This window comes from Panthera onca, chromosome A2 (genome assembly GCF_046562875.1).
Source record: "Panthera onca isolate mPanOnc1 chromosome A2, mPanOnc1 haplotype 2, whole genome shotgun sequence".
Classification (NCBI taxonomy): domain Eukaryota; kingdom Metazoa; phylum Chordata; class Mammalia; order Carnivora; family Felidae; genus Panthera; species Panthera onca.
Genome location: NC_138340.1, coordinates 122616929 through 122638235, shown reverse-complemented (window position 1 = coordinate 122638235; position 21307 = coordinate 122616929). Strand labels below are relative to the sequence as shown.

The following is a 21307-nucleotide window of genomic DNA, read 5'->3' as shown; positions in this document are numbered from 1 at the left end:
GCATGAGGGCGTTTTATCTATCTATCTATCTATCTATCTATCTATCTATCTATCTATCTATAATCTACCTATCTATCATCTATCTATCTACCTATTTATTTTTTATTTATTTATTTTTAATGGTTTATCTATTTTTGAGAGAGAGAGAGCACGCGCAGGGGAGAGGCAGAGAGAGAGGGAGACAGAAGATCCAAAGCAGGCTCTGTGCTGACAGCAGAGAGTTCAATGCGAGACTTGTACTCACGAACCAGGAGACCATGACCTGAGCAGAAGTCAGACACTTAACCCACCGAGTCGCCCAGGTGCCATAGGATTGCATGAGTTTTTATGGGATTTTGCCTCTAGTAGGGATTACTCTTCTCCCCTTTCAGTTTCTTTTCACCTTGCCACAGATTTTCTCCCTGCCACCCTCACCACGACCTTCACATGACCAGATTCTGATACCGTTTGTTTCCACATTTTTCAGTATGACTCTTGGCTTCCCTAAACTCCACGTTTATTGGTCTCATCATGGCTAAACCAGCCCACGGAGGGCTGATAGGATGCTGGACTTAATGCTCCTTTGCCCTCTTGTAACCAGCTGTGATCACCTTGTGGCCCAAATTCCTCACCTGCAAAGCTCAGATGAACACCAGCCTTGTTTCCACACAGGTGACTGAGTTTAAAATATGATAGATCATAAAGGGCTTTATGAAAATGAAGGCTCAATTAAACTTGTAATAAGCCCTTCCACTATTATTAAAAACCTCACTGAAGATAAAGGACTTGGCAAATGGGAACTGTGTGTTTCTGATCGCTATCCCTTCTTTCCTCCAGCTCTGCACCTCCTGTATGTGCCTTTACAGTTCATTGACTTGATTCAGAGGTGGAAGGGCCATGGTTGTCTTTAATTTCTAGGAAGTGAAGCTTTTTTTTTAAGTTTTTTTTTTTCTTAATGTTTTTATTTATTTTTGAGACAGAGAGAGACAGAGCATGAGCAGGGAAGGGGCAGAGAGAGAGGGAGACACAGAAACGGAAGCAGGCTCCAGGCTCTGAGCCATCAGCACAGAGCCCGATGCGGGGCTCGAACTCACAGACTGTGAGATCATGACCTGAGCCGAAGTCGGACGCTCAACCGACTGAGCCACCCAGGCGCCCCAGTGAAGCTTTTAATAAAACAGTTACTGGCAACTCCAGAGTGGGTTCCAGGCCTCCCACCATGACCCGGGTAAGATGAAACATCAGTGATATCTGACATCTCATGCTGGGTATAGTTCTTAAGTTCTTGCCTTTTCTTGATTCTGCACTATTGTAAACAGATACTTAAATTCGGTTTATTGGCAAACATCTTCAGAGATTTTGGGATCATGGAACTTTTATATTAAAAAAAAATAAAGCAGCTTGGAAAAGGAGGAAATTTCAATGATATACCTAGCTATTGTTACTGTATTATTTTGTTTTTATTAAGTAAAAAAGTCCCAAATTTAAACTGGTTTGTAACCAATGGTCAATCTTAACTGAAGATGTCAGTGGAGGAAATGAAATAATGAAAACCAGTCAAGTAAGTAACCATTAAACTAATAGTTTCCCCCTCTAATCATTAAACTCCTAATTTATGTCATTTTTTTACATACATTATTTATGGCACTTTGCCAATTTTAAAACACACTTTTTTTCACATTTTAACATCTATGAAATCAGAAAGTATCTTGTAGTCAGTGTTGCCTTTCATTTATAATTGCCAGGGCTTGTTTTCTATTCCTATCTGAGCAGCACTTAAAATGTGAGTGCATTTTATTTTATTTTTTTAAGATTTTATTTTTAAGTAATCTCCACACCCAACATGGAGTTCAAACTCCCAACCCTGAGATCAAGAATCGCATGCTCCACAGACTAACAGTCAGTTGGTGAGTGCATTTTATGATTGTATTTCTATGAAATACATTATTTCATTTAGAGAATATGGAAACTGTGAGATCTGCAATTAATTTTGTTTTCTTTTTATAATGTTCTTATCACGTCAATGTAACAGGTGTGATATATGTTCTGCATCAGAAATACATACTTGCACTGTTTGCTGTAGAATTCAATATTGTTCTTTTTGAGAACAAGTGCATCATTAGAAAGAGAGGATATAACTTTGAGACTGAAGAAGAGAAAGAAACTAGATTTAAACATAGAAGTACAATACAGCATGAGGAAAAGTTAAAGCAATTGCATTTCCATAATTATATCCTTACAAAATGTCTTCATAGGACCCAGTGAGTATTCTGGTAGAGTCTGAGCTAATGATGTGGCAAGAGTCCTGGTTTGCAGCCCCCAACCTGCTGCTGCTGGGTAACCCCCTATCCTTTCTGAGCCTCAGATTTATGTATCAAACAAAGCAATTGAGCTGGGTGGTTTTTGAGATCTGTTCCATTTCTAGTAAGCTCCGATAATCTCATTTTAAGAAGATTTATTCACACAGACATTTTAATAAATCTACTCAGGTCCACAAAGCTTAACTGCTTCTGGTTCTCTTGTCTTACCAGTGTGGTCGATGTCTTGCTGAAAGTTTTCATTTACAGAGACCCTATAAAGAAACAAAAATATTGCGAGTCAAACTATGTGCACAACTCAATTATACTAAATTGCAATTTAATTAAACAGATGAGAGTAAATGCAGAGCTAGGCTTTATTATGGGAGGGCTTTTTAAAACCAATCAACAGCCAGGAACTGGAACAGTATTCTATTGTGTACTTTAAAATTGATATATAACTTTTGTAATAATGGAGCCATCCTTCATGCACCCAGTTAAAATGAAAATCCCTACCTGTCACACCTTGCCCCAGCAGAGCTACCCACATTGTTTGCAAGGATCTTTGGAAGAGAAATGTGTAAGGGCACGAAGAAACACTTACGAGAATCCAGAGTCCAGCCACTGCTGAATACTTGCTTGTTTGGTATCTTCTACAGAAGAGAAAGAAACAGAGCAATGAAAGCATACCAGGTAAAATAATGCTACCTGTTACCCAGCCACCACCCATAGCTCTATTTCCTACATATTCAATCACAAGTTTCTATAAGCATATTCATTCATTTTCCCAAGGCAAAACTTCCTGCTTTTCATAATCAGCCTTTCCTGAGAACAAAGTATATAAACTTGCCAAATGACTGATTTGAAGAAATAAGAAAGAAGGAAAGAAGGAAAGGAAAGGAAAGGAAAGGAAAGGAAAGAAGGAAGGAAGGAAGGAAGGAAGGACGGAAGGAAGGAAAGAAGGAAGGAAAGAAGGAAGGCAAAGGAAAAAGAAAAGGAAAAGGAAAAGGAAAGGAAATGTGAAAAGGAAGAAAAACAAATCACCAAAGTGCAAGAGATGTTAGAATAATTTTTAAATTACCTGGTGTGAACATGAAGGGTGATTAAGCATACCAGACTTTTGTCTTTCTCCTGTCATATATAGATCACCATGGACCCTCTCCTTATTGAATCATATTTACCTGAGGAGGCTAGCCAGTGATGTTGATTTGCAAGGAGTTCTCTGCCAGGTTCTAAACCAAATTTGCATTCATTCCAGGGATATATTGCACTACAGTCTCGGATTGCCAAAGGCACCCTGTGTTAAAAAGCCACGGGTCTTTTAAGGTGGATTAACAAATAGTTAACAGGCAAAAAGGAGAGGGTAGAAAAGCAGCATTTCTCAGTAAATATTTCTTTCCTTTCTGGTCGGCTACAGGCTACTCTGGGCTGATTTTCTTTGACTTTGTCCCACCAAACTGTGAAGTACCTGACTTACCCACTCACAAGATGTCAGGTGGGCATGGAAGATGCTTATTTTTAAATTTAGGGATTCCAGAGAGGTAGAATGAATGAAGTGGTGGGCAAGGAAGAAAAGCCATCAAACAGCAACATCACTGTGGAGGGAGAAGTGTTTTCCTACTTATTACTCTTTAAACTATTAAAATTATTAGGGATGCTTCGTGCAAGACCCGGCATATAAGAGCCTTTCAATAAAATGTTTGGTGTTCTGAAGGAAGCCTCATGTCTCTGGCATGGACTCCAAGTCCATGGGGGACTTGGGATGAGAAGACCTCGGAGTAGAAAGGGAACAGTTGGTCTATTTCCATCAAGAAGGTGTGTGTTTTGAATGTCTGTGGGGAAAGTCAGAAGTGCCCGTTTCATAGATGCTTCTGGCACCAGGAACACTGGTATCTTCAAAGCCAAGCATTTGTTCCAAATCATTTGCCCCCAGCCAAGTCCCCACATCCCTTACCACCCACAGCAGGATGTTTTCATATAGCCCTGAGGGCCTGTTCTCACCCAGCAGGGGGATGGTGAGACCCTGGCTTTCCTCCTCAGAGCCAGGTGGCAGCTGCTGATCTAGGCGAGCCCATGCCCTCTTGGTGGACCTCAGGATCTCTCTCCTGCTCTTTTCTTGGCCTCCTGGGGAGTTGCTGGATCCATGTGACCTCTCTGCCATTGTAAGGGAGTAATTCGGCAAACTACAACATGCAGACAAACAAATCAGATGCAATGAGTCAGCTTTCGGGCTTGGTTCAGTGAGAAGGAGAAGCCAGAGTGCTCATACCACCAACATTTACAATCTTCCAGAGCCTGGCTCACCCACCAGAGCTGAGTTCCCTGTCCCAATGCAGAGAAGTGGTTGCCTCTTAAGTGGAGAGGCCACAGGAGGCTGGGACTAATGTGACTTCACTGGTCACCAGGCCACATCCACCCTCTGGTGGATCCAATCAGATGGACAGCGATGTGGATGCAAAGAAACTGTGGACTGGAGGGCACATCAGCCAGGAAGGAAGTTTAAAAGTATTGATTACATAATAAATACCCTTCCAATTTATCCAACAGTTACATCTATAAAAATATTTTTAGAGACTCAAAATGTAAAAAATAAGGGCTTTGGCAACAGATCAACCTGGATGAGTCTCATCTCTGCAACTTATTGGGTGGACTTGGGTAAATTATGTAATCTTTCTACATTCCCTTATTTTTTAATTGGGTGTAAATTGTACTGAGTTATAATAACTGTTGACTTCAGTGGAGTACTTATCATGTGCTAGACTCTATGCTGCATTCCATACATCTATTATTTAATTAAATTGCCAACCAAGGAGGCAATCTAATTGTCACAATTTTATAGTAGATTGAAGAGCAGAGAAAGGTGTTGTGTATCTAAAGTTGCACACCTAAAGCCACACAACAACCAACACTCAAACCGGGGCACCAGACTCCAAGCATATTCCCATAATTATTAAACCATACCATCAACCCTCTAGGATGATTGGGACAATTAGAATATTAGTAAGTATATTATGTATATGGCACAAGAAATACTGATTGTTATCTCACTTAACCTTTATTAACATCATTATGAGAGTTGCAGAGTAAGAGGTGGACACAGAGGCTTATAGCAGCTGAGTGAGTTGTTAAAACCCCCAGATTATCAGCACATTAAGAACAAGGGCCTGCCTCTTACTTGTTGACATGTCTACAGTATTTGACTATATTCCCAGCACATAGTAGGTGCTAAATAAATACATATAAAACTAAAGTGGCAAAGCTAGAATTCCAAAGCACTTTCTGACTAACTTCTTTCCATGACATCTACTTGAATTTGCAGTGTATTAGCCAAGTTTAGAGAAATGACCAAATAGTCAAATTTCTCTTTCAGCAGCACCCCTTACATCCTTAAACTCGTGCATAATCACCAACCATATGCTATAAACCATTGTTTCTAATCAGTGTTTTATCAAGGCAAAGTCATTCAAATTTACTGAAAACATTTGAATATTTTCATTTAAGTACATAGGTGAACATTGTTGGTGCAACTGGCAGTAAGAGTTTCCTTGCATGCTTTGTACATTAAAATTCTAGAATCCAGTCGAAGTATAAATATACATTTATTGTTGCAATAGTAAATTACTGCAAAAATTAATGACAATTGTGACGACTATTAATTTTATGCATAAAAAAACAATTACTAAGAAATTTCAATTATTTAAAAATTATAGCAAGGAGTGGACAGTTAAAATTTATATTTACGGGGAGCCTTTTAGTCAGCCAACCTCAGAAAGTTAACCTTTAGAATATCCTCTGGGAGCAAATAAATGTTAATAAAACTTTTGATGCTAACACAAGTCAAAAATAATACAGATAAGATTATATTTCTTTTTAAAAATGTTTTGAAATGTTTTATTTTATTTTTTGAGAGACAGAGAGAGACAGAGCATGAGCAGGGGAGGGGCAGAGAGAGAGAGGGAGACACAGAATCCAAAGCAGGCTCCAGGCTCTGAGCTGTCAGCACACAGCGTGATGTAGGGCTCCAATTCACGGACAGCGAGATCATGACCTGAGCTGAAGTTGGACACTCAACTGATTGAGCCACCCAGGCGCCCTGATATATATTTCTAAACTTTGTAGGGTTATCTGGTATACTAGAATTTATAACACAAGACAAACCATAGGAATTGAATTTAATTTCTAGTTATTAATTTTACACAAGCTTTGGTACTTTTGAATTAAAAAAGTTCTCTTTGGCAATGCTGTGCATCTTGGGCATGTGAATTATTATCAGAGCATCAACTCTGACAATGCAGAATTTCACAAGGAGGGAAAATCTCCCAAATCACGCTCAACAAGATTCGTGAAATATCAGACTCAGTACGTGCTCAGGGTTTGAAGAAAAGAATAATGTATTATGGGAAAATAAGATACCCCAAAATAGTCTTGCTCGTCCACCCACCTCAGCTGACAGTGAGGTCCTATTTAGCACAAAGGACTCTGCTCTGTAGTAGGAGCAGGGCCTGTCAAGCAGCTCACAGTCCTCAAATTGCGGCTCCTGTGCTCCAGTGTCAAATTTTAACTTAGCTACCACTTTCCCAAATACAACCCTGTAAAAATCATCAAAATTTTCAATAGAAGTGCTGCTTTATTGGTATGTCTCAGACTTCCTCTCTAAAACGGCATGTTTGACCTCAGCCACCAGGCTCGCACAACCAGTGAGGGTATGCTGCCTTCCAGCTCAGCTGTCGTTGGCTTGAGAGCAGTAAAAAGCTTGCCAAGGAAAGTGGGAACCCTTGCTAAAGGCTGGGGTCAGGGACTGGTCTGTAAAGAACAACTCTTTTGTTCAGCCGTTTTTCATGGATGCCTTTCTGATCAGTAAACAAATCTGCTTTGCATTCTCTGATGTTTGAATGACCCTCCTTTGGCATCCACGGACTTGACCCTGAGAGCAGTCCTTTGCAAAGGGACACAGATCGGGTGGTAGCCCTGAATTGCCCAGGGGACTGACAGAGCAGAAGTTGTAGGATGTGGTCTCTGCTGATTCCTCTGGTTAACTCTTTATCCCAAGGACCATTTGGATCCAAATTCTTGCTGATGCTGGCTTGGCCCAAAATGAATCTTCATCCTAGATTATGTTGTTTCCTGTGCCCGAGGGTCCCTTTCCTGTCTTCAGATCCTTTCTATTCCAATTACTATGTTATTAATCCTTATGTGTATAAAGAACTTCCATTAATGTGGGAAATTTCTCATATTATGTTTAATTTTAAAAAGATGATGCAAGGGGCGCCTGGGTGGCTCAGTCGGTTAAGCGTCCGACTTCAGCTCAGGTCACGATCTCATACTCCGTGAGTTCGAGCCCCGCGTCGGGCTCTGGGCTGATGGCTCAGAGCCTGGAGCCTGCTTCCGATTCTGTGTCTCCCTCTCTCTCTGACCCTCCCCCGTTCATGCTCTGTCTCAAAAATAAATAAAAAGATGATGCAAAATAATATATACACCGGAAACTCAATTTTGTAAAAACAAAACAAAACAACAAAGTATATTGAAAAGACAAAGAGTAATGTACTAAAATATTATCAAGCTTTCAAAATTTTTAAAAAGACCAAAATGAAAAAAAAATGGGGTTGTGACATTAATTTTCCATGACATTTTCTTCCTTGAGCAAATGCAACCATACCTGCTCCTCTTCACTGTGAGGACTTCAGCCCACAGTGAAATCATAGAATTTGATACTCATACTTAAAGCAGTGACAGTGGTTACGTTCTTGCCCTCTGGGGTTATTTAACTTTTTGCACCTCTGTGCAAACAGGTTATCTTGCCAAACAGGTTATTCATACTGGAGAATAGGGACTGTGCTTTATTTATCTCTGTGTTCCGTACAGATCCCAGCACAGAACTCTGCCCAGGGTAAAGAATCTGTAACTGCAAGTTGATTGCTTGGTTATTTGGGAAAGGAACACCAGCTGGTTTAGCCAGTATTCTTGGTTCTTATGTGGTTAAAAGAACAAGTGCTTTCAGGTCAGATAACTCCAGATTTTAATCTCAGCTCTGTTGCTTTTCTGACATCTCCTTAGGGAAATTTTCAAACATCTCTGATAATCTATTTCTTCATCTCTGTAATGAGTATGAAATAACCACTTCATATGGCTGTTGGAAAAAATTAATGAAAAATGTGTATAAAACAATCAATACCCACATTGGTCAGGTTTTTTGTTTTGTTTTGTTTTTTGTTTTTTTGTTTTGTTTCATTTTCCTTCTCTATGTTGCCTCTCTAGGTCATTTTCATGTCGAGAACTGTCCAGTAAAAAAGAATCACCAATCAGTGTAACAGTTCAGTTGTTTTTCCATAGGAGATAAATTTGACACTCATAGTTTGCCTATAAGCTGTGTCATTTTGAGATTACTTAGTTTGAATAATTGAGAAGATACATTTGGAGAGTACGAGAATAAAATATTTCTGTGACCATGAGAATGCATGTTTATTTGAGAACAGAGACACATATCAGAGCTTGGAAATTCCTTCAACTATGATCTTAATTTCAAGGTTATAATTGCAGACTATAGTTCTAGCCTTGGCTCCACTTCTGAAGGAGCCCTGTGGTCAAGAAGAAAACGTCACACAGGAAAAAAAATTCCACAGGAATTCGGAGTCTACGGGAATCTTACCATCTCTATGTCTCTTCTATGGATCCTCAGCACCACAGCCTCTGTTCAAGCCTTTCGTGAGATCTCAATGATATCCAGGCTTGCCTGGCTCCCCTCCACCTTCCATATACAACGACTTCCCCAGCAGAAAAATTTAGGAGAAGTCTACATAGAACCGTATGCTCCAGGAAGACCTGCCCCCTTCTCAACTATGACTTCATACACAGAAGTTTAAAAAAGAAGCCTTCACAGCCCCTCATGCTCTCAAAAAAATAATTATCATGACCCTTGATACAACTCCCTTGCCTCTACAGACTAAGAAACCAGTCCTGGGAGGCTGCCACTTTAAGAGAACTGATTCAAACATCATACTCTAAGAGATCATAGGACTAATTTTATCATGCCTTAGAGCCTTGCTCATGTGACAGTGGACATTGCCTCATCTGGCCCAATCTCTCACCCTTCTCAGGTGCTCCCAACACCTGTGCCCTCTGGTATTCACAGACTGTCAACCACCAGATCCTCTTTATCCTAAGCTCCTCATCGAATGTCCCTTCATCTCCTTTTTCTAATTGAAACCTGAACACAGCTTACTTTGTCACTCTCTGAGCTGAGTTTTTTCTTTTCACCCATTGAATCGGGACCCTAACCTTAGAGGTGATATCAATTTCTTCCATGCTCCTCATTGTTACTTTCAGATCTTATTTCCTCTGTCCTTTCAAGGCTACCAAACTAAGTTGTCATTAACACCCAGGACATATGGCCTCACTTACTGAAAATGGGATGGTATTTTTCTCATCCTCCTGAAAGATTTCATTGTCAATCTAGATGACCCGTCAACATCTGACTATTCAGTTCAGTTTTCTGCTGACTTTCAACACTCCTTTCTCTATTCAATTCCCAGGGTCATACTTCATCACTGTAAGTGAATATCCTCTAAACTCCCAATTTCAAACATCCCTTGTCACCTCTATTCTACTCATAGACGTTGCTTGGACACTGTTTTCCCTCCATACTGAATTGTTCCCTTTAGTTTACAACATGCTAAAATGTCTCTTATCTTAAAATGATCCTCCACTCATTGGTCATTGAATGACCCTTCAATCTCTCTCCAACTCCTACTCTAGTTTTCTAGATGATGATTCCCAAATTCACATTTCCAAATCTAGTCCAGATCCTTAGAATAGGGCCCCTGAGTTTCCAAATGGGCTATTCCCAATTACTTGATATCTTCACTTGGATAGTGACATTTCTAAGTTACTATGTGCCACACTGAATTCTTTATTCTTTCCTTGACTTCCACTTGACCCCCTATATCCCTGGCTTTATTCCAGCGTCCCCAATATTAATAAATGGTGCCACTATTTAGGCAGTTGCTCTGGCCAAGAACTTATGAGTCTTCCTTAATTCCTTTATTCCTTTTACACCTCACAACAGGTTACTTAGAAGAAAGTGAGAGAGGGGCCCTTAAAATATATCTCACACTGACCTCCTCTGCTTTTGTCAACCTTATTATGTGAATCAGAACTTGTAGTCTCATTTGGATCATAGCAAAAAGCTCCCATGTACAGCACCATCCACACCTCTCACTCTCTTTATAACCCACCCCAATCAGTATGCTAATGCTCAACTAACTGTCATTTCTTATCATTTTAGAATTTTCAGTAGTTGGGCACTTCCTCTTAATGGAAACAATCTGTTGGAAACAATGCTTTTTAATAATACGCTTTCTCAGATTTCTTCCTATCTCACTCAAGGCTTTTTTCTCAAGATCTTTTGCTGGTTTTTCTAAGTTTTTAGTGTTCTATACCTCAGTTCTCAACTCCCTCTTATCTTTTTTTTAATCTATATGCTTTCCCTATGTGAGTGTGGCTTTAATTGTTCCCTGTAATCCAATAGTTTAATGTAAATCACTACTAAAGTATTTTCACATTTTATAAGTGTGTGTTGATTGAAAGTGGGACTTTTTTTTGTCATCCTCCTGGAAGATTTCATTGTCAATCTAGATGACCCATCAACACCTGACCATTCAGTTCAGTAATCTGCCAACTTTCAACACTCCTTCTGTTTGTCCCACTGTGGGATTTTCTTCAGGACAGAGCTCTTAGTTCTCATATCATAATTGTATGAAAAAGGTACTCGATATATGTTTGCTGAATAAATTACTGTTTAAATGAATGCCAAAAAGGAATTGAGAAATATCGGTGCAAATTTGGTTATTAAACCATGAAGAAAAGTGTGGTATTCAACAATTAAACAATTTATGAGAAGGTGCAACTTGCCAGGAACAGGTATACGATACCAGGGAACAATGCAATTTGAATTAGAAAAGTGATCAGATTATATATGTTAATATATATTCAACTGTATAAATATATATTCTACCTTCATTTTGAAGCGAAATTTTCTGGCTAGTCACTTGATGTCTGTCCACTTCCACTATTTCAACCAAAGCTATCTGAGTAAATACCTTCTGTTACCTTCTCTTATGTGCCTTCCAACAGCATTAGCAGAGGAAAGATCTTAACTCATCACCAGGGAAACAAAAAGTATTTTATTTTAATTAATCAACAAATAGTTCATTGGTTGTATGACATTGGGCATGTGGTTTCAAGTTGTCTTGGAATGTAATTTCTTCTTGCATAATATGAGAGAATTGGATGTGATGAGATGATTCCATAAGATGGTTATTCTATTTCTGGCCTCCGCGTAGCCTATTGGTTGATGAGTGGAGCTCACATTTAAAACATATTTTAAAGTTATGTCCATCAAGACTATAAAAGGGCTGAGAATAAAACACCATTCCTATTACTTGGAAGACCACTCAAAAACTCAAACAACAAAGCCAAGCCAGGAATGCCCTTCTGCTCTTCCTCACTGTCCAAGTATCAAAGTCCCACAAATACATGTAAAGATTTCCAAGTGATTCAGTGAAGTAAAGGCAGATCTTAGAGAATAGAGTGTTCTGTCAATACTCTGCTAGGAGGAACAAGCAGTCTGTGATGACTTATTCTGTGGGTGGCTTCCTCCCACCATGAAATATGTGAAGGGTGCTCTCTCCTGACATTTAGGAGCAAGCTGGATTTAAAGACAAGGCAGTAGTGCCCAAGTTGGAACCCAAAGTCAGTTCTTTTAGACTTGGGGCTTTCATCTTTTGCTGGTGAAATAAGCAAAAGAGTACTAAGATTATGGTCAATAACCACATATACAGCTTCTTAGAAATTTGAAGTGCTGGTAAAATTGAATCAACTGACTCATCTACTTCTAGCCCTGTTCCAATCCTTCTCCAACTTTAAAGAGATTTTTCTTTCTCAATGATTCTCTCTTTCCTCATTATTTCTACTCTTGTCTTCTCAACATTTGCCTTGCCTCGTCCTGGGAAGGGAGAATGAGAGGATGTGTGGGTGTCTCCCATTCCCACGCATCCCAATCCAGGTGCCTGCATGTATATTGTATTCCGGATACACAGAACTACTTGTGTTCAACATGCCCTCCTCTCTGATGCTACTGGCTACAGATCCCTCTGCTAGTGCTGCCTTTCTCTTTCCTGGATACCATTTTACTGAGCTCAAAGAGAACTCACTTTATAGCACTTTCTCCCCTTACCGCCCTCCACTCCCGTCCTAGCCTGCTCCTGGCATTCACAGAAACCTTTGCAACTCCTTACAGTGGCACTTTTCATGCTCAAGGAGTTTATTTGCACTTCTGCCTTTCCCACTCAACTAAGTGGACTCCTTGGCAATTCCTTGGCAAGGACCATGACTTATTTATTTTTATATCCATGGCCATGGATGATAATAGGTGACCAGCCATGACTGTTAACTGAATGAATGATTACTCTCACGCTGGACTCTGTCTTTGCTCTCAGGAGGTGGGAAGTGTGACTTACTCATCTTTATAGTTTCTGTCACATCAGGGATAGTACTGTGCGTACTATATATATATAGTACGTATATATATACGTACTATATACGTACTATACGTACTATATACGACTATATATATATATATATATATATATATATAGTCGTACGCATGAACTATTAAGTAAATAAATGCAATAATATCATCTACTAATTCAATTCAATGAAATATTTTACTGTCTATTGTGTACAAAGAAACTTTGAGGAGCTTACAGTTGATTACAAAATATAGTACTTATTAACTATATACTGTGAAGTAGGACATAAAACACATTTTAAGAGAAGTATAAAATAACTGTTCTCAAATATTGAAGGAGGAAAATGATCATTTAGGGGCATAACAAAGGTTTCTTGGAAAGGGACGTATTGGCTCTGGCTCTTGAAGAAGGTTAATGGATAGGCAAACATTCCAGACAGGGGGATTAAAATGCATGTGAGCAATAATAGCATAAATTTCACCAAAGGGCTATTCAGCAGTGGATTTGTGACAATTAAACACATGCTCTTCAATGTTAGCTTACTGAAAGCACAACTCATCTTACCTGATGGTGTGATGATTAATTTTATGTGTCTACATGACTCAGCCATGGGGTGCCCAGATATCTGGCTAATCCTAATTTCTGGGGATGTCTATGAGGGTGTTTCCAGAATAGATTAACACTTGAATTGGTAGCCTGAAGTAAAGCAGACTGTTTTCCCCAGTGTGGACGGGAATTATTTAATCTGCTAAGGGCCTAAATAGAACAAAAGTGTGTAAATAAAATTCCCCTTTTCTCTGGCTGATTGTTGAGCTGGAACATCAGTCTCCTCGTGCTCTAGAACTCGGATTTACACAAGTGAATGCTCCCAGCTCTCAAGCTTCAGACTCAGCCTGTATCTACACCATCAGCTTTCCTGGGTCTCCAGCTTGCAGATGGCAGATCATGGAACCTCTAAGATTCCATAATTGTGTGAGAGAGAGATAGGTAGATAGATATAGATTTCTCTATCTATAATTAAATGTATGTAATTATATTATGTATTATATAATTATATATATACACATATATGTATATTACACACACACATATACATATACACATATATGTATACATACATATACACATATATGTATACATATACACATATGTATGTATGTATGTATGTGTATGTATATATATGTATACACACACACACACACACACACACACACACACACACACACACATAATCTCATGTCTCTGGAGAACCTTGACCAATGCAGATGACTATTTTTCTTAACAATACTTTTCACTGGGCTCTATCACACCTTCCTTCTATATATCTTTCCTAATACCTTTAAAAAGTGACTGGTCAAGCCATTTTCTTTAAGATTTTCAGATGCACACACCTCAAGTTTAAAAACATGCTGTTATACAATACAAATTGCATCATATTTCAGTCGAATAGGAAACCATCATAATGGTTAAGTTCTTAACTACAATAAGAAAGTGTTGCATCTAAAAACACACAGAAATAGCTGGTAGTGAGGAGAAGAGATCAAATTTTAAGCCAGCTCCTGGGTCTAAATCTCCTTTCCTACCTGGATTATTCACAAAGGCAAATTCTAGCATGTACTTTACTCCTCTGACATCAAAGATATCATCATCCTTCCTTTCTCACTATGATCATAACCATAAAATCTCAGGGAATGTGGAGAAAGAAACAGATAGTATTCCTTATGAGTGATTGTAAGAAACTATCCTGATGTCACAACTTTATACCTGTCGATGGCTGTCCCAGATAAAAATCTACATAGGCAGAAATAGGTTATCCATGTACTGTTGAAAAGATTTTTGCATTAAGGCAGGTAGACTTTGTATTATTTCTTAGAACTGTATGTGTGTTTCTAAATTTAAGTTTTCTAAATTTAAAATTTAATGAAAAAAAACACAAAGCAAAACAAAAAAGAGAGCCCTAAATAATTCATCAAAATAAATTTCAATAGTGTTAAGGATTTAATATGAGAAAAATGAAACAAAAATAGTCCTAGAGGTGCCTGGGTGGCTTAGTTGGTTAAGCATCAGATTCTTGATTTCAGCTCAGGTCATGATCTCATGGTTCATGAGATCAAGCTCTGCACTGGGCTCTGCACTGATGGCACAGAGCCTGCTTGGGATTCTCTCTCCCTCTCTCCCTCTCTCTCTCTTTCTCTCTCTCAAAATAAATAAATAAACTTAAAAAAATAGTCCTAGAATAAAATATTGGTAAACATTTTTCTAATCTTGAGGTGGTAAACACCTGTGGAGAAATGACACCAAAGGCGAAGAAGGGAAATCATGATGGATTTAACCAGTTAAGAATTTAAAATTTCCTATTGCAAAGATAATAAAAATGTCAAAATGTTAAAAAAAAAAACTAAAAATTTTGGTGGAATGTGTGAAATTAAAGGTTTTTATGTACTTACTATATGACATGCAATTATAAATCAATAAAAAAAGATACACAGAAGTAGCAGCAATGTAATCGGGCAATTAAAAAATAGGAAATCTAGAAATGGCTAAAAAATGTAAATGTAACGTACAAAGAAGTGAAGGCTAAAAAGACAATAGGTTACCATGTTAGATTCTCAGAAATTCATTAGTGTGAGAACATCTAGAAGGTGGGAAATTGACACTCATCACTGTGGAAATATTAAATAGTCAAACCTCCTGGAGAGAAGTCAGGTAATATGTACCAATGTCTAAAATCTGCAGACATGTGGGAGATGGAGAAGCTATTCTTTAGAGTAGAATGCCAACAAATAATGATAGAAGGAATGGCAGAGTTAGAAAATCATCTACTGAGCCACACTGCAGCAATAAACAATCAGTGAAAATGACACACAAGTCCCAATAGCTACAAAAGGAAGGAAAATATAATCTCTACATCTCATCTCAGGAACATTACTTGAAATGGTATTCAAACTTAGGGGAAATAAACCAAGAATCTTGAGTCTAGAGCATTCCCATCCCTTGTGTTTTTGACCTTTCCATGTTAATGGAGGCCACCCAGGCAGTCACAGGAGTGCTGAAATCATCTAGGCCAGGATCCATGACAATTAGATTGCTTACCTTACTGCTAATAGTCTTTCTTCCTGGGAAGCACCCGGTCACATAGCTGCAGGTAAAGAAGATTCAGAACATGCCACAGCTGCCCTTCCATTCCAACGGAGAGAAAATGAGAACAGAGGACTAATACCCTTCCCCCACAGGCGAGAAACAAACTAACAAATTATAGGAATTACTGTACCAGAGGAAAGGAATTTCAGCAGAGAAGTGGCCCTTGTAGCTTGCTGTAGTTGTTCTCAGAAAGTGTTTTTATTTGAACACCTTCCTGTCTCCTTGAGCATCACCGCTGCTAACACTAAAAAAGTCCTTGTGACCACAGAACTGTGACCAGGTTTCTATCTGCTCCTATTTCGAAGTTAGACATAGAAAGCCAGGATAGTCTGCTTGCCAAAATCTACAGTCAAATTGGGGATAAAGATACATGGTGATTCTCTCTACCCTTGCCTCCAAGAAAGCAGTTAGAAAGTAGTTAGAAATGGCAGAAGTTTTTAGTAACAAATTCTGGACTAAGGGGAGGAGTGTGGGAAATGAATACAATGGGTCCAGTTGTGTTTTTATTTCTCTGAACCCTCTGGCTGTTCCTTTAATGCCCTTGACTGTTGGCAGTAGCATCAGGTCTGAATGCAGGGCTGGAAAGTACTTTGCTGAGGAAGTAAAGCAAACTTGTCTTCATTTGGTTACCATGGTTATGGTGCTATGTGTTACCAACCCAACAATTTGCATTGCAAACCATCACTGCAAATGAGGACAGTAGAACTTGATATTCCAGGTGGAGAGATTCAATTCCCAGGAAGTTCTATTAGAAAGTTCAGAGGAAACAAAACATATACACACATATTCCCAAACCCATAAAGAAGGGGCCCAAATTGTCAGGGCTAATAGTTTTACTTTCCTAGGGATTTCAGTATCTATGAAGTATTTTCATTGAAAGATCAGACAGTTCCATTTCAGAAAGGTAAATAAGCACATTATCATCCTCATTTAAAAAAATTAAATTTCATGGTCACATTTACCACAGATCCTTAACAAAGGATACAATGCTAAAACACAACCTAACAATTATTCTATTCTTGAGTCATGCATGCCAACAATTGTCTTCATTTTGATAAACTGCATTATCAGAGTTTAGAATTATAGAAAAGACCATGTGCATTTCAAATGATATTTAACTTCAAAAAAACAGGAACCCCAGTATACAAAAGGGAAGGACTAAGGTTGTTTTAGCCTTAGTCTCTTAGTCTCTCTCTCTCTCTCTCTCTCTCTCTCTCTCTCTCTCTCTCACACACACACACACACACACACACACACACACACACACCCCTAGGGAGTTCCTCTGCAAACCTCCTAGTGTCTGTGAGCAAGATTTCAATAGCCCTATATAAAGTGGCCCTAAACCTATCCCTGGAGATGTCTCTTGTTTCTTAGGATTTCTCTCACTTCTTCACCACCAATGTCTGAAATCTCTACTCTCAGGAGTCCAAGTGTGTCTCAAGGCTAGGGGTAACACCACGTCCTTCTCCTCCTGTGGCATCCGTTGCCCACTTACCCTTGAGAAGACCAGGATCTCTGCACCACCCATTAGGATATGATGGTCTTGGACAAAGGTTAATTGATAAAATAAACTTTACTCAAAATATCATGTCCAGAACTAGACTTAGAAAATGAAGTCCTTTATTTTAACAGTTTTTATATCAGATGATTTTTTAAAGTGATTTTTTTAAAATAAAAATGAGCATGCAATTACATCTACAAAGAAACCCTCAATTACTCATATTTTGACTATTAATTACATATCTATTTATTAATGTAGCTCATTTAGTGAGAGATTGCAGTGCACATGCATTGAAATATGCATTAGGAATTAGGAGAACAGTCCTAGGAATTAGGACTGGAATTATCTAAACATAGCTCCTACTAGAATGGTCTTGGGAAAATCAATTCCTCTTCAGAGGCGTAGTTAATTCAGAAAAAGTAATGTGTACATCACTGAATACAAAAAAAAAAAGCTTTCTGCATGAAAATTAAAGAAGATACAATATATATGAAAGCCTGGTAAACAATGTGCAGTTGATAGCCAGTGCACTGATATTCTAAGAACAGTCTCCCAAATAGAACACTTCCTTGTAGGTCTGCCCCTCAGCTTTCAGAAGAACACACCTTAGCCACAAATCGGTACTTAAAGTAAAGTGACCTAGTTCACCGTCCAAGGGAGGAGGTAATAAAGTAGATCAAAATGACAAGTAGAGTTGCTAAGTTTTTTCTGGGGAAAAAGAGAAAGTTTTATGGGAAGTCATAAGTCGAGTTCTCAGCCCAGCTTTGAGGGTTTGGAAAAAACATCCTGGAAAATATCAAATTTAAACTTGATATTTTAGTTAGTTGAGGAGGTGAAGGAGAAGAGAAATAAACTAAAAGGTAGGGGTTGTCCAACTAGAAGGAAGGTGAGGGTAGAGCAAAAGTGAGACTAGAAAAGTGATGCCATGAATATTTTCAATAAGTATGCCATTCTCACAGTCTTGATCTCTTTGGGTTAACACAGAAATCTTGTAATAGAATGTTAAGGATAAGAAAAGTGAGACCCAGAAAAGCTAAGTGATTTCACAGTGTCACAAAATGAAATTTTGGTATATTCAGCACTAGAACTAAAGTCTCAGGAATCCCCTATGTAATGCTTCAACCATTAATGGGTTATCCTGGGAAACAGGCTAAAAGAAGCACAGTTTTAATGTCTTCCTGATCAAGTGATTTCACTTGTAATCTCTTTTGTCTGGGATAGCCTTCTTAAGGTGCCAGTAAGTAAAGGTAACCCCCCTATGCTCTACGTGGGTGGGAGGAAGGAGGGTGATCTAGGCAGAGGGAACAGCATGTGTAAAGGTCTTCAGGCAAGAGAAAGAATGGTCCACTTGAAGAATTGCAAGAATCTAGGTACGGCTACTGCATGACTTATGAAGAGTCAGTGTCAAATGATATAGCCAGAGATGAGAAGGAGTAACCAGATCATGAAAGATGTCATATGCTATTAAGAGGTTTACATTTTATTCTGAGGGTAGCAGGAAGTGACATGATCAAATTTATATTCTAAAAAGTTCCTCTTGCTTCAATATGGAGAGTGGAATGAGTGGAAAGAACAAAAACTCAAGGCAGGATGCTGAAAACCAGTTGAGATATAATGGTGGCTACAACCGGGGCCCCAAGATTAGAGAGAAAAATGTGAGTAATTTAGGACTACGTGGCAGAAAAAAATCAGTAGGTTTTACTGACTGTCCTCAATGTGGAGGGAGACAGTGGTCGAAGATTTTTCTCAGGTTACCAACTTGGGCAAGTGGACAATACCATTTCCTTTATTGGGCAGGGATTATAGAAGGAGGAGTAAGTTTATGGAGGGATCCAGTGTGTTTTGCTTTGCAAATGTAGTTTGAGGTTCCCCTGGAAACACTGAGGGGAAGTATCACAATGCAATTTGGATAGTGAGTCTAGAGTTCAGTAGTGAAGTCTGGACTAACATACATGTGCAGCCACAAAATAACTCCTAATTGAAGCCAGGGTGACAGATGAATTCACTCCAAGAGAGAGTCTGGAGTGAGAGGAGAATCTAGACCCAGAAGGAGGGCAAGATGAGGAAAAGGGTTAAGAATGCCAAAAGTTAAAGCAGACTTGTGAGCTCTAAAGAACTGAAACCTTTGACCTTCATGAGAAGCCAAATTTTAATCATCAGGTTGCTTGCATTCTGGAACAGAGTTGGATGCATTGTTGAAATATCTACTGGGAGTAAGTTATCATAGGGAGAGACAACAGACAGTTGAGACTTTTGGTTAAAGGGTTCTCAAACCTGAATGAGCATGTTTTTAGTCAGTCAATAGGTCTGGGGTGGGATGAGAAAATCTACATTTTTTCCCTCAAATTTTCCAAGACAACTCTTATGGAGTAAATCCCAACAAATCTCAGTATTTCAGAATCATTGTTTCTGGTTAGTGCATCCTCTCTCCTGATTGAACTCTGGTCAATTCTGCTTCTTGTCATTGTTCTTCTATACACACACTCACCTCCTATTATTAAATATTTAAAAAGACATATTGATTAGGATGGAAGAGTGCTACAATTCCCACTCAGACCCTCAGAAAACCTATCTTACAAAGAAGATGTGAATGATGATGGTAGTGATAGATTAATGATCAGAGACTGAGCCTGCAGTAGGGAGAGGAAGCTTCAGCCTCCCTAGAATCTTCTTCAGACCCTCATTGTTTACTAAGACCCATTGAAGTGTTTCCTATTTTAGGGAAAAGATTATGTCAACATACCTTTAAAGGTAAACCCACTCTCATTTCAAGGGAGTCCTCCCATATAGGAATTCTGTATTTAGTAATTGTGACAAAAATTAGATGATAAGGTGATGGTAACGATGGCCACCACTTATTATTGGCTTGTGCCAAATCCCACATGAAAAGTGTGACAACACTTTATTAATTGATCCCCCCAAGAAACTTAGGTGGAAGTCATTCTTTAAAAAACATTTTTTTGGGGGCGCCTGGGTGGCTCAGTCGGTTGAGCGGCTGACTTCGGCTCAGGTCAGGATCTCGCTGTCCGTGAGTTCAAGCCCCGCGTCGAGGCTAGGTTCAAATCTCTGTGTTGACAGCTCGGAGCCTGGAGCCTGTTTCGGATTCTGTGTCTCCCTCTCTCTGACCCTCACCCGTTCATGCTCTGTCTCTTTCTGTCTCAAAAATAAATAAACGTTAAAAAAAATTTGGTTTAAAAAAAAAAACACAAACAACATTTTTTTAACATTTATTTATTTTTGAGAGACAGAGCATGACTGGGGGAGGGAGGGGCAGATAAAGAGAAGACACAGAATCTGAAGCAGGCTGCAGGCTCTGAGCTGTCAGCACAGAGCCTGATGCGGGGCTTGAACCCACAAACCATGAGATCATGACCTGAGCCAAAGTTGGATGCTCAACCGACTGAGCCACTCAGGTGCCCTAGGTGGAAATCATTCTTATCCTCATCTTGTGGATGAGGAAACAGAGATTCACAGATATTAAAACAACTTGTCCTCAGTCATATAGTTCATATGGATAGAGGTAGGAGGTAGGCAAGTCTAGGTCTATCTGTCCCCCAAATCCATTCTCTTAATAATTATATATATTTCTAGAGATCATACAAAGAGTATGCAAACAGCTCCTATACATATTCCAAATGATTAATTCAGGGAAAGAAAGCATATATTTTCAGAGATGTCAGAGTCTTTTTCAGTTTTCCAGTGGTTCTGAATAGATGGGAAGTAGATTTAGGCCCGGGCTCATCAAGCTGTCATGTTTGTTGAGACAGTTTCTACACAGTTCCAAGAACCCTGGCTGAACAGGGACAAGAGCTAAAGGTAAGCTTTCCTTCCTTCCACATTTTGCAAAGACACTTTAATTCAAT

At 39.0% G+C, this 21307-nt stretch overlaps 1 protein-coding gene across 2 annotated transcripts in view; it reads right to left on the bottom strand.

Moving 5' to 3' along the window:
* The window catches only part of ITPRID1 (ITPR interacting domain containing 1), a 107799-nt gene that overhangs the window by 73601 nt on the left and 12891 nt on the right, over window positions 1-21307 (bottom strand). For both annotated transcript variants that reach the window (XM_081795052.1, XM_060632848.3), the window contains exons 2-4: window positions 4278-4459; window positions 2881-2929; window positions 2508-2551 (exon numbers count right to left, since the gene is read on the bottom strand). In XM_081795052.1, the coding sequence (XP_081651178.1) occupies window positions 2508-2551; window positions 2881-2929; window positions 4278-4437 (253 nt within the window). In that variant the 5' untranslated portion in view covers window positions 4438-4459. The remainder of the gene's footprint in view (window positions 1-2507; window positions 2552-2880; window positions 2930-4277; window positions 4460-21307) is intronic.